The sequence below is a fragment of the Aythya fuligula genome, chromosome 11 (genome assembly GCF_009819795.1).
Source record: "Aythya fuligula isolate bAytFul2 chromosome 11, bAytFul2.pri, whole genome shotgun sequence".
NCBI lineage: Eukaryota > Metazoa > Chordata > Aves > Anseriformes > Anatidae > Aythya > Aythya fuligula.
The window spans coordinates 2,300,228-2,314,110 of record NC_045569.1 but is presented as its reverse complement, the minus strand read 5'-3'; the positions used below and the strand labels follow the sequence as shown (position 1 = coordinate 2,314,110).

General features: G+C 42.5%; 1 protein-coding gene across 4 annotated transcripts in view; it reads left to right on the top strand.

Annotated features, from left to right (window-relative positions):
- MYO5A (myosin VA) overlaps positions 1 to 13,883 on the top strand; it is a 101,944-nt gene that overhangs the window by 21,205 nt on the left and 66,856 nt on the right. For all 4 annotated transcript variants that reach the window (XM_032195077.1, XM_032195076.1, XM_032195074.1 and 1 more), the window contains exons 3-4: positions 125 to 296; positions 7,061 to 7,205. In XM_032195077.1, the coding sequence (XP_032050968.1) occupies positions 125 to 296; positions 7,061 to 7,205 (317 nt within the window). The remainder of the gene's footprint in view (positions 1 to 124; positions 297 to 7,060; positions 7,206 to 13,883) is intronic.

The following is a 13,883-nucleotide window of genomic DNA, read 5'->3' as shown; positions in this document are numbered from 1 at the left end:
TAATTTAAATCTTGTTTTGTGCTTTTATAACTTGTGAATGTTTTGCTGGGAGAAAATAGTTGGAGGTATTGAATGAGGAAACCTAAACACCAGTTCTTTCAACACGTTTCCGTTTGATTTTCAGGACCTAGAATATTGCCTTGATCCGAAGACCAAGGAACTCCCGCCCTTGCGAAACCCTGACATACTTGTTGGTGAAAATGACCTCACAGCACTCAGTTATCTCCATGAACCTGCTGTTTTACACAACCTCAAAGTTCGATTTATAGACTCTAAGCTCATTTATACCTATTGTGGCAAGTACTGTCTTTTTATACTATAATCTTCACACTGAATGCACTAGACAGGAAAAGTTGATTATTGATATATGTGCTTTTAACTTAATGGTAGGGCATGTTGGGCTATTCCTCTGAAAGTCCCAGTGTTTGTGGTCACTAAGTGCATCAAGTCAGCTTGAAAGTATTAAGGCTCAGAGAAAATTGACTTCACTTTATGGCCCTCTAGCTTCCCAATGGACTCTGTTTATAAAATGTGTATTCAGCAATCTCAGCTTGCCCATTGTTCCCTAATCATTGTTCCCCTTAGGCATGCTTAGGTCGGCGCTGGCTGGAGGGGAGCTTCACACGCTGCAGATGTAGGAGGTCAGCCTGGCTGTTTGATGGATTTATTGCTTCCTCCCTTTGATTGCCTCCATCTGTATTGAGCACCTGTTTCTATGTGCAGAAGATACCCGTTTATTTTCCTTTTCATGTTTTCCAATCAGTGGAACTATGCAAGTGAATTTGTAACAGTGCATGAGCCAATGCTTCTCTGTTCAGAATCATGAACAATGCTGGTTTTCAAAATACCGTTTAACTCACAGTAGAGGTTACCTGTGATATTTTCAGGTAGCCAAAGTGGGGAGAAGTTACTTAATGATCACTTCATCATAGGTACAAAATTACAGCTGTGTTGTCTGTTTTAAGGACACTTTTTGAGGTATTTCAAGCTTAAGGTTTAGATTTCATGCTTCTGGGCTCATTTCTGTGTGCACATGTATTTCTTTTAAATCGTAGTGTTTAGTCAGAACACATTTTGAACTTTTCATATAACCTTTCAATATATAAAATCTGTTATTTTATCAACCATTTCTTAATTTATCTTTATTTTGGATATTGTGCTAATGCTTAAGGAACGGTTTAAGTCATTAGATATTTTTTATTTTTTATTTTATTTTTTTTTACATTTAAGCTTAGTAAAACAAAACATAATATAATGATGTGATTGCTGGAAACCAGATACTGAAAATTTCCTTCTTGTAATTGTCTGATTAAAACAAAGACACATTCTTCCAGTACATGTAGACAATTTACCATGTGTATATTCATCATAGCCCAGTTTATGCCAGCAGAAAACATGCCCCATGATTTCTTTTTAAATACACGGTTTTACTTTATTTCTAATCAGACTTTTGTAGGACAGTCCCCATTCTCGCTATGGCGTGCCAGAGGATATTCAGCCTTCTTGATGCCATCATACGTTAGACTTGCTATTTATAACGCCATTGTACCTCGTGTCACTTTGCAGACTGTAGAGCAGGCTGTGGAATAGTGTTGCAAGATGGCCCTCGGCAGATATGAGTGAATCCTGGCTGCAGGTGTCTGAAGAAAGAACTTGTATTTTGCAGCTGAAGGCCCTGTCCTGTCCTGGTCTTCAGGTGGAATGTGCCAAGTGTCAATTTTTCCCTGTTCTGGTCACTGGTACAGCTCCCCAGTGCTGATGGGTATGGAGGGATAAGGTAATCGGCATGTTCAGCTCCTCACAGTGGGCACAGTGCAGACATTAATGTCCCTCTGGCCATTCCTAATCTGTGGGCGCTTAGCAGAGCACATCTGCTCCCAGCCCTGCTCTCAGCAGTGTCCAGACCACGGGGGCCTGAATCAGACTTCGCCTCCCTCTGCTTGCAACCAGCCTTCGTTCCCAAGGTGTGGGACCAACACCTTGTCCCTCACGTGGTCAGCGTGTGGCCAGAGGCACAGAATGACTGAGGTTGGACAGGACCTCTGGAAGTGAAGCTCCCTCCTTAAAGCAGGTCTGGCGAGGTGGGGGTGCTCATGGCTTCGACCAAAGAGCGCTTGGGCACCTCCAGTGGTGGAGATACCACAGCTCCTCTGGGCAGCCCCTGCCAAGGGTGTGTGATTTAATCCCTGAACATGGACAAAGCCCATGTTTCCGTCCCTAGTGCCCTCGAGTAAAGCTCCTGGTGGGGGAGCGTTCAGTGAAAGGGCTTTTGTGTAACCGGAGTCCCATGGCCTGAGCTTGTAAATTGTTTCCAATTTATGGGTTTAGTGGTTCCATGCCTGCAAGTGCCATGCCCATACCATGAGACAGCCTGCCTGGTTTGTGTTGTTTGCTTCTAAATATGGATTGTGTTTAACATCATTGAAGAGTTTTTCAAAAGGAGTGTGTTGTCAGCTGGTTTTGTTTTGCTGTTTGGGAAAACTTGTTTTCATGTTTTTCCTAGTGCTACTTCAGTTGTGGGTTTGGCTGATTTTTTACAGTTTCTCCTGTGGCTGGAAGGCCTTTAGCAGCTTGTGGGGTTTGGTGATGTGGGATTGCTGAGCTTGATCACCCTTCTTGCTTCCCAACGCATAGTGACACCTCTGGGAAATGCATGCTGCGTGAATTAGAAACATGGGGACTGGGCACTGTGGCAGTTTCGGGTGGCCACGGTGCAGGTGACTGAGGCTGGACACTGCCTGAACCGAAGAGTGTGCTCTGAATTTGTTATCTTGGGTGGTAGGCGTATGTATGTTACATTACAGGCTAAGTGAAATGAAGTTGGTGAGTTACCCCTAAAAGTCTGCTGCTTTGGTCACAGACACTCACCTTGCAAACCACTATCAGTTTCTGTCCTAAGTATGTGCTGCTTCCCCTCTGCAAAAGATTATTGCCTTAGAGCTTTGTCCGTGGAAGGAGCTGTATGTGCCTCCTTAATCTGATTCAGACGTTAGCCAGGTTAGTTTAAATACCCGCTGAAGATGGTTTGAGCTAACCCAGTTGATTTAGCCTGAAGGAGATTTAAAAATGTTTTAATCTACCAAGAGAATTATGGTAACATTGCTCTCAACCAGCAGAACTAGATCTGGGATGGATGAATTTCCACAGCCCTAGAAATTAATTAAACTATTCTTTCAGTAGTGTACTACGTCAAATGGTATTAAATTCTGGAAAATTTCACTTTGAGGTAACCCAGACTTTTAAATAGAAGAACTCCTGATTTCTTAACAGGGCAGCCTGTCACCAGAAATCCAGAGGTGATTTACAGTTTTGTTTTACTGTTGAGAACATGAAATGAAGAGTTACTGGAGGAAATTGAAAGGAAAAATTGAATGTTTATATGGAAAAACTGCTATGGCTATGATCAAAACTCCAGCGAAAACTGCTGATTAGTTCAGATGTAAAAAATACTGCCTTTTATAAAGGACAGCAACCTTTAAATTAATAAATTATTTGCAATAATATGCAGTTTACCCACAGGAGGGTGAATACATTCAAAATGAAAGAATCAGCTACCTTGAATTGGGGTATATGTAAGAAGAATGGCAAGAAGAGTAGCCAGAGTTCAATTTAATGTAAGTGTAGGAATGAGAACACACACGATGTGGGAAGGGCCATGATATTTGTTATAAAAACAGCCATGTGATTTAGTAGAGATAGCAAGAAATTATATATAAATTATTCTGGATTATAGTCTTGTGAGATAGCCTGATTGAAAGTTCCATAGAAAGCACGTTTTTTCTGCCTCACTTGTTTTGGGTATTTCCAGGTGGTGGTGGCGTGTTGATCTTACAAGCCACTCCTGAAATGAAGTGATTTTAATACACTGGAGACTTGTCACGGGGCTGCCCATTTTGAATTCAAGGCTTTGTTTGTGCCAACGTAGCCAAAAGCAGGAGGAGGGAATTGTCTGAAGTCTTGCACAGGTTTTTAAATGTCTCTTGGATTAGACTTGTAAGCCCGAGAGGCTTTAGGAGCCTGTCCAGCCTGGCTCGCGGCCGGGCAGTGAGGTGGAGCAGGCCGGGGTGGTTAATGCTCGGCTCTCGCTGCACGACAGCTCCCACTGGGACTCTCCCTGACTGCTGCTGTGCTGTGTGCGCTTTGCTAACGAGCTGTACTGCGCAGAAGTGCTGAGAAACCTCATCGAGGTGCTACGAGTGTCAGACCAAGTGCAAGGGAATTAGCAGAGACCTGGCTAATGAGCTGCACGAGGCGTGTGTGCCCAGCTCCCATGGGAGGGCTGCTGCAGAAGAGCCCCTCCAGGTGTTCAGCGCTGAGCGGGGCCCTGAATCCCTCACACTGCGAAGCCATCACAGCGGCTTGGGCGCAGAGCAAATGAGTCGTCTCAGTCCTCGTCATTTTCCCTAGCACTTGCACATTGTTGATGAAATTAGGAATCGTGGCATGGCTCTCGTTCAGTGCCGAAACAGGCCTGAGAAATCCTGAGGATGCGTCCCCAGCAGTGCCGCTGAGGAGAGGAAAGGGAGGAAGCATTCCTGCATATTGGCAAAGGGCCTGCAGGCTCCAAGGGTGCTTCCTGGTATTATTCATAGCAGCGAATTTCCTGGCATTCTCTTGGCAGCATCGCCGAGGCCCTGGGACACCACCACCTCTTCCCTGCCCTGGCTGTGTCCAGCCACGCTCCCTTGTCCTCTGCAGCGCTTGGGAGAGCGTGCTGGGAGGCTGCTCTTGTACCAGGTGTCCTGGTGTCTACCTCTGCCTCCCCTGTGCTCAGCAGGGCACCGAAAGCTCTCACGTCCCAGACCGAGCTCCTGCTTGGCTTTGCCTTGCAACCCATCCTCCACCTCTGCAATGCCATCTTTGTGCTGCGAGCAGCTCAAGGAAATTATCATCAGCCGGTGGTAGACCAGGCTGGGGCGGCCGGTCTGGTTGCTCTCCTGGGCTGCCAGCTCCTCTCCTGTGCTGGCCTGGATCCCTGGCACACAGGGACACAGCAGCTCCGTGCCCTGTGGACCCCTTTGGAGCAGTGCCGCAGTGAGGGCAGGGCAGGCAGGCGTGGGGAGCCGCTGGTTCGCCCACCCCAGCCTGGCTCCCAGGTGCCCCCCAGCTGCTGATTTTCAGGTCATCTGATGGGCACCGCAAGGTCCTTTAAAAAAAAAAAAACGACTTTTCAATTGCTTTTTCCCAGTTTCAAAGTGCAGGTTTTCCTTGCACTGAGAATATTCCTCAAGTCTGCCAGTACTGAGCTCCTTTATGCCTGCACCCCCCTTTAGTTCTGGGCTCGTCAATACAGCGTTAACAACTTGGCGTGCTTTTTTACAGGGACTTTTACTGGAGTTCCTGAGTCACTTGGGTGAAGTCATGGCTGATGGAAAAACACTGACTCGGTTAGGTAGGCGTGCCTAGACATCTAACTAGCCAGATATTTGAGGACATAGATCAAGGTCTCTCAGATCTCTTCTTGAAAACTTATCTGTCATTGTCTAATGCTTTTGCTACAGTTTGTGCTTGATTTATAAATACATGACAGGATGTAAAAATGGGATGATGCTCACAGCAGCAGAGCCAGATCATAGGCTCTTTCACTTCCCTCCTCCCAGCTTTTGCATGGAAAATTTCTTAGATAGAAATCACAGCACTAATCTGCATAGAGCAGAGGGCTGGGATCTGCCCTGAGGAAGTGTGTGCGTGTGCATGTGAATCTCTGAGTAAATTTAGAAATGTGTTGAATGCCATGGAGATGCTTTCAGCGTGGGTACTTCGGGGGCGGGTTGTCCAAGGAGTGTCTATAGCATGCTTGCTACAGGCGTTACACAGCCACACGCACCATGAAATACATATGTGAGGAGATTCTATTTTTAAAATGGCCACAGTTAAAATTAGAGTTTCTCTTTTTTCCCCTCCTCACCTCTTCAAGGTGAGGATTAATTACCATGTCAAGAGAGCATGTTTTGCCTTGAATGGTCAGGTCTCACAGGGCAGTGATCAGTGCTTTCACTTCTGCATGGAGCAAGTAAAAGTTTCCTACTGATTGTAAACTCTGTGGAAGCGAAGGGAATCGGTACTCTTTGTTCAAAGCTTCCCTGTGGGCAGAGAAATCCTCATTTCTCGCAGGAAAGAAAATTGGACCAAAGCACTTTGTGGATGGGAAAGATGTGTGGCGTAAGACTGAGTTTTCCTGTGAAAGAGAATGGAACTGGAAGTAGTCTCTGTGGGGAGAGGAAAAGGATGGCACAAGATTAGAAATGGTGTAGTAATGAGGGGTATAAAAAAGACAGGTAAGTGCATAACTGTGATGGAAAAAATAGAAAATGGAAAGTATAAGTAGTTACCCGTTCAGACATATAACATGAGGACTTCATGGTACCTTCTAGAGGTATAATTACTTTATTTTCTAACTTGACTGTGTGCCTCTGTATATTGGCCCCATGCTAATATGGCTGTGTGGTTTTTTGATCCCCTTCAGAAGGGTCACTGTACAGACCTCCTCCAGGCAGGAGGTTGTTCTGCCAGATAGTAGAGAGAGACCTCCTGGCATCCAACTGACACCGTCTCTACTTTGTTGCTTGTAACAAAAACTGAAGGTGTTAGTCCTGGGCACGGCATAACTCCTGAAGGGTTAATACCCTTTACGTAATTCAATTTCTGGTCATCAAGGCTGTATAGTAGCTATAATTCACAAACACAGATACAATAAAATACAGGGAAATACAATGCACATTGATCGATTTACTGTGCTGAGCAGACTATTCGGAGTGGGCACGCTGAATCTAGTTGTGTTGTTCATGCATGCTAGCTTTAGGAAAGGCAGGCAACAAGATGACGTACAAAGCTGTTTCCAGTGTGTTCCCTGAAGCAGGGTAGAAGTAAACTTACTCTACTTTTTGTACACAAAACTAAGTTCAGACTAAATATCTCTTGAAGTCAATAATAAATCAAGTCCTTATTCTTGTGTAGTTAATATTTTTAGAAAAGGTAGAAAAATAGTTGGTGCTAAAGCCATTTTTATTTTGTTTTGAAACAACTATTAATAACTCTCTTTGTTTCATTTCCCTTGTAGGTATCGTCTTAGTGGCCATAAATCCCTATGAACAACTGCCTATCTATGGCGAAGATATCATCAATGCGTACAGCGGCCAAAATATGGGGGATATGGATCCACACATCTTTGCAGTGGCAGAAGAGGCATATAAACAGATGGCCAGGTTTGTAGACAACATGAGTTTTGAATTCATAGTTTTTTTGGAAAGGAATAAAATTTAAAATTTCTGGCCAACAGACTTCTTTTCATTTATGGCTCATTAAGTAGTTTGCAAGATCTATTTTTATGACATGGTTTTTAGTGTTTTAGTGTATTTCATAAGAGATTAAGTTGCCCAAATTAGTGAACAGTAAAACGTTATGAATGCCTTGGAGATCCTGGCTGCTGACAGGTAACAGGAATAACCACAGATCTCTTCAGAATTTAGGTCTAAAATTAGTCCAGTGCATGATAAGATTATGTTATTTTAAATTGATTAGCAAACTGTGGAGATTCTTTTTAATCATTGGTGGCTTTTTAAAGGGAGACATGCCAGATTCTTAACTGTTTCATATTTATGTATGATACTGATAACAGAAAAAGAAAAATCACCCAGCTTATGAATGCTACATGCTATTATAGGCTCCTAGTCATGTCAGTAGAGTCCCAGCTATGTAATCTGCTTTTGACTGTTATTGACTAGAATTAAGAGGGAGTGCAGGACTGGTTGCACAGAGAGTGCCCCAAAACAGTGTCTCTAAGGACACTGTAACAGCTGTGCAGGAAGTCAATATTTCCTCAAAAACTGCATGAAAATGAACTTGCAGATTAAGGAAAGTCGTTGTTAGAAACAGTTCTTCTCCCTCACCCCAAGAACCTGCCAATTTGAGAAGGTTTTTGAAATAGTTGCCATCGTAAGAGTCTTTCAGGCTACTGTGTCATCTTAGGTTAGCAAAATGGTCACTGCTATCCTCACTGTTCAGCTACAAGCTATTGGTATAGTTTTCCTTGTTGACAATACAACTCATGAGCAAATCAATCAAGTAAAAAAGTGAAAAAGCTTTGAATTAAATGCAGTGGCCCTCAAGCTCTACTGCAGAAGGGGGATGCAAGGCAAAGATGGGTTGAAAACGATAAAATGTTCATTTCCACAATTAGCTACCTGTTCTCTTAAAAATTCCTATGAGTGCTAGAATGAATAGCATGTTCCATACGTTGTGAAGTCAGTTGTGTATGTGAATACCATGATTAACTTGATACCCACATAATAGGTAGTTTGAAAAGAAAGTGGTACAGTACAGTGCAACATTTCATGCTTAGGGTAATTGCAAAGTAGGCAATGTTTCAGGAATACTGTACACTTGCACTGTTTCTGTGCTAGAGGTACTCACTTTCCTTCTACTAAGAAAAAAAAGGCAACTGGTATAGGAGTACAAAGGCAAAACTGGTATGTCATGACAGTTACATCTGCATTGTGGCTCTTTCAATCTAGATAGCGGTTTTTCTACAGGTTATTGTTAGTCAAGTCACTCTAAAAGCTCAATGAAGTAAAAATATGTTAGACCTTTTGTACATCTGAGGCACAGTACACACCTGCAATTATGTCAGTGGGGGATGTGATCCAAATTCCCAGAGTTTTTCTTAGTGTTAACAAGCAGAGGTTAATAGAGTTGGTTGGAAGGTGATCTCTCTCCACTGGCTGCTTTTAACCACTGTCTAGAGTGGCTTACCTCTTACCTATGTGGAAACTTCAAATTCCTGGATTTCCTGTATTCTGTTCACTTGTTAGCTGAAGCCTGTACAGTGAAGATTTCTGTCTGCATTATCTTCTATTTCCTTCTCTCACGTCAGAGGTAGGCTCAGAGGGCTGAGATTTTGGCGAGAGTTTCTCCTGTGGCTTTTTCTTTTTGAGTTAATTGCCTGCTCTTCAGTTCTAGATGCACCCTCCAGCAATTCTGCTATCCTGAGTAATAACAAATGAGGTGTGGTAGAAATTTCTTTTTGAAACAAATGATGAGAAATTACATAAGCATGGAAATGATCTTAAATAATCCTCTAGCATCAATGAATTAATTCCTTTGTGTGCCTACAACATGTTATAGATGTTGTTGTTATTCTTTTATGAATAAATGACAGTACTTTCATAGGTGCAAAGTGAAATCTGAGCACGCAATGAAAATTCATAACATTCCTCTACACTGAAGTAACTATTTCATTGTTTATTTACTTTCCTAATGTTTATTTCCTTTTCTCTCTATTCCTCAACACTGAAGTAACAATTCCATTGCTTATTTATTTTCTTAATGCTTCTTTTCTCGCTATTTTTGTTTGATTGTTTATTTTTAAGAATTTCTACTGTCATTTAGACTTACGGAGTGTTTGCTAGTTAAATGAGGTTTTTGAATGCTGTTTCCAGTTCATTAGTTGCTTCCTACTCTTTAATATCAGTGATAATTTCTGCACTCTAAATAAATCACTTTTACTCCTGAATTATGAAGTTAAAAGAAACAAAACGTGAATATTTACAGCTCTGCTGTTTGTTATCTAAAAAAGAAAATCCAATTGTATATGACTTTCATTAATGATTTAATAATTGCATCAGCTGTTCATATGGTAGCTATATTGATGGCAGCAATCTGCATTTATGCATATATATATATGCAGAGATTTATTTTTCTGCTGCTTCTAATCTGTCCTAACTCCATGTTTAAATGATGACGGGAATAATTAGTCATGATGCTCCTATCCATAATGCTTCAACACATAAATATTTAGTCCTTAAGTCTTCTTGTTATCTATAATTCAACGATTTAGAATTTGTTCTTGCCAGCTTATTGCTTCCTTTACTGTGACTGCGAAACTCTTCTCTTGTTTGGTTGTAACTGTTCTGCAGTCTTCTTTAGCCAAACAAAATGACCCATGACAGCTAGTCATAGTAAACTAAATATTTACATTGTGTCTTCAGTACATACAATACAAAAATATGGAAGATTAGTAAAAAGCAACATGGCTCTTCTTTACCCACACATGATCATCAAATAACTGATTTTTGTTACCGCAGCCCAGTAAAACATGCACAACTTTTTAGGACTACTTTCAGTTTGGATTTGTATTTCTTTGCTTTTTTCCAACAGAGCAAAGTGTCTGGGCAGTTAGTCTGCAGTGTGGTGGGGCAGCACCAGGGGTTATCAATAGGTTATCAAAGGTTTTATCAATACTTTCTCGGTCTGTTTTGTTCCATTCCTATTGTAGTTAGTGACAGAAAGAGCAGAGGTCAGTGCTTTTCAATTTAATAAATGAAATTAGTCTTTGTTTTCTGATTAATTAGTAAAGTTGTTAAGTGAAGTGCAAGTTGAGTTACATCTGCAAACAGAATTACATATTGGTGAGATCCCTATAAAACTCGGTGAGTGCTAAGATGGAAAGCAATACTGTTTTAAGAGTCAGTCTCTGAAGGTTTGTTTTTTTCTATTTGGACAAATCATAATGATTTATTCGATGTTAGCATGTATCTTTTTCATTAAATTATCTTTAATAAGTAGGCTGCCTATCCATTTTGTCAGTTTTATGGCATGTGTCTGATGGCTCTGAGCTACATGAAGATTTGTTTATATTACTTTTTGTTAAAAAGGAAGCCTGGTGAGCTGGTGAGTAGGTGTTTTAAAAACACCTTGACTGACAATCTCCAGTTATCCGAGCCATCCCAAGCTGATGTCCTGTTATAAAAATGCACTTTTGGTTAGGTGCTGCTTTGTTTCCCATTGTCTCACAAATGGATCCTGTGTTCACACCCACCAGAAATTGGGAGAGGGATGGTGAACAATGCGTCACAGGTCTGCATGCAGTTACAAAACCAGAGCCTGCCATGGTAGGTAGGCACTGTGCAGGCGTACAGCAGCCTGCTTTGACGTATGACTGTGACATACAACTTTTCAGATGAAATACTTACCTTGAAGAGAGATGATTATTTTGGGGCTTTGCTGTTAAAATTAGAATGAAAAGGGAAAGAAATTGTCATTTCTGGGGCAAACGGATGATTTGGATTAAGGAAGTAACCCTTATACTTTGGGTCTGACGTTTTGTGATAATACCAAGTATAAGACAGCAGGTAGACTATTCAAGCTGATATAACATCAAGGATCTACTTGTTTTGAGCAGTGATTATTTTTAGGCAGCAGAAGGGTTAAGCATGGTTGTAGCTGGAAGCTGGAGTTCATGTGAGGTGTCCTGCTGGTAGCTAAGCAATGAGCTTTAGTAAACTACTGCTAGAGTGACCTCTGACTAATCCCCAGATAAATCACTTCCATAGTGCTGGCTCATCTTTGTGCTCCTCTGGTGTGCAATCTGTCATGATTTTGCAGCATGTGCTGACCTCAGTTTTCTTAATTTGTATGTGTCAAGAGATGTTACCATCAATTCATTATCTTTTCACCTTTTTGCGTTTGTACAGTCCAGAGCTGTTTTTCCTGGATACTGTTGAAATGGCAAGTGGTGCAATTTGTTCACTGAAAAAAGTATATGTGCTGTTTTTGAGAGTGATGCGAAATGTTCGTACCAAGCTGTTGTTGAACAGGACCATAAGATGTTTCAGAACTTGTGGAGTTTTGTAGTAGCTGAGTTTGCAGCTGAATCAGCTTATATATAATGGTAATAGCTCACCTTTGTGTGGCACTTCCATGAGCAGATCTCGAAGTCCTTTACAGAGGAGATCACTACCATTTTTTCCGTTTGTTGAAACAGACATAGAGAGTTGGAAATATCCTAATCCAGTGTCTGATGGCTTGATCCCACCAGCTTCACAATAAAATGCAAGTGATTGATAGTGCTGCACTTGAATGGGTTTCATAGCAACATTCTCCTGTAGCTTATTTGTTTTCAACATACAAAAATTAACATGCTAGGTTTTTCATGCCTTCGTTTCCTGCAGACTTAAGGTATCTCTGTGCCAGGCAACAGATACTGTTTCCTTTTATAAAAGACTTCATGTTTTCCAGGCACTCTACATTCACTAGTCTGTGTCTAATGCTAATATATCATTTTCCACTTGCATAGAAAAAAACCGCTAAGGTGGAGATGGTATGCTGTGGCCATGCCTCTTGTCACCCCAGAGCTGGATCCCAAGACGGAGCTTCTAGCCTCCAGTTCCTTTGCTCAGAACATCCTCTTTTGTCCAGCAGCTGAACAGGATGTCAGTGAGAAGTGCTGCTATGTTTAATGAGCAGTTAAACTAGAAATGTATTTAGGAATGTGGTTAAAGAAGATGGTTTGTTGGACTAATATTTCTTACCTATTAAAATGAATACTCTTTACAAAGAATTAATTTACTGATTAGTCGGTACAAATTGTGACTCAAGGTGCAGCTAAACACATCTGAATTGTTGGAGCATGGTTTATGCAAAGAGCAGGGTGTTTCTGGTTGGAGCATGTGAGATCCAGATAGTCAAAATAAACTGATGGTACAGGGTGTGCAGGTGGGACAGAGCAAGAAACCGAACTGCTGTTCTGCACAAGAAGTGACCCTTCTTGCTGGGCACAGCGCTAATAACCAACTCTTTTAATTCCCCCCATCACACTGACACAGAATGGTTCAAAGCCCTTTAGTCGCTAGTAATAATCTTTAACACTGATACAGCATTCTGTACGTTTTTTTTAATTTTATTTTGTACAAAAGTTGGCTTGTTACTCCACACAACAGCCCTTTGAGAGTGGAAGAAATAATTCCTCGTGTCAGGCCGCACCTTGTGGGATGTGCCAACACGGGCGGGTTTGTCGGCTCCCTCAGCGGGAGCGCAGGGATGATGTGGCTCTGCAGGAAGGAGGAGCAGTGCAGGTGAAGGCAGAACATGGGGCTGGCATTTATCGGTGCTGAGGTGCTGACGGTGCAGGGGAGACTTGTCCCGAAGGAGGACACCTCCCAGGCAGGCTCAGCAGGCCCAGCAGAGGGAGTAGACAGAGACCTTCGTCCATGCGGGCTGTTGGCAGCGCTGGGAAGTACAAAACCAGGGTGCTTTTCCTATAAAGGAGGCCAGAGAGCCAAATCCAGAAACCAGGGGATAATGGAACTTATTTAGGGCTGCAAAGATTTTTGTGATTAAAATAGCTTGTTCAGAAGGTTAATGAAGGGCAAAAATGCTGCCGCTGTGAGAAGTAGCGGGCGGGCGGCCCTGGCCTGGCACCTCCCCGAAGGTGCTGCTGTTCTGTCTTGATCCGAGAGCACTGGAAAACTGCCGAATGAATTCTTATTTATTTATTGATCAGTTAAATTACTCGTGGTTGAAAATCAGATCCTGGACTTGTTCCTGTAATGGCTCCTGATGGACACGGTGCTGAATTTCCAAGTCCTTCACGGTGAGCACGTGTCACTTCATGTGCATGGCCTGGCCTCACTTGCTTGCCGCATGATGCCGTGCTGTGTTAAACCTTCCCAAGCTCGAGGCTTTTACAGCTGCCTTTTATTTCGGGACAAGTGTAAAAGGCAATTTTGGTCCTTCAGAAAAGCAAACAGGTGTGCCCACAGAAGCATCGTGCAGAACTGGGTTGTGGTGGACCAAGCAGTGAACGTGGCACCCAAGCCAACACAGGACAGAGAGCTGGTGCTGGTGAGAGCGTGGGCAGTGAGCTCTGCGTTACTGCAGAGGTCAGAGGGATGAGAGGCTCTTGTAGTGCAGACACGGTAGCTGTGAATAGCTGCTTGGGAGTTGCAGAAGAGCAAGCTGGAAAGGGCTTCAAAGTGTGCATAGAAGAGCTCCCTCTGTCTGGGACATTGCATACAATCTGAATACACAGCACTACATTAAAACCTAACTGTAGTGTCACTCTTAACTGAAGCAGTGCAAACCCCCCTGGAAATTTGCTAAAAGTT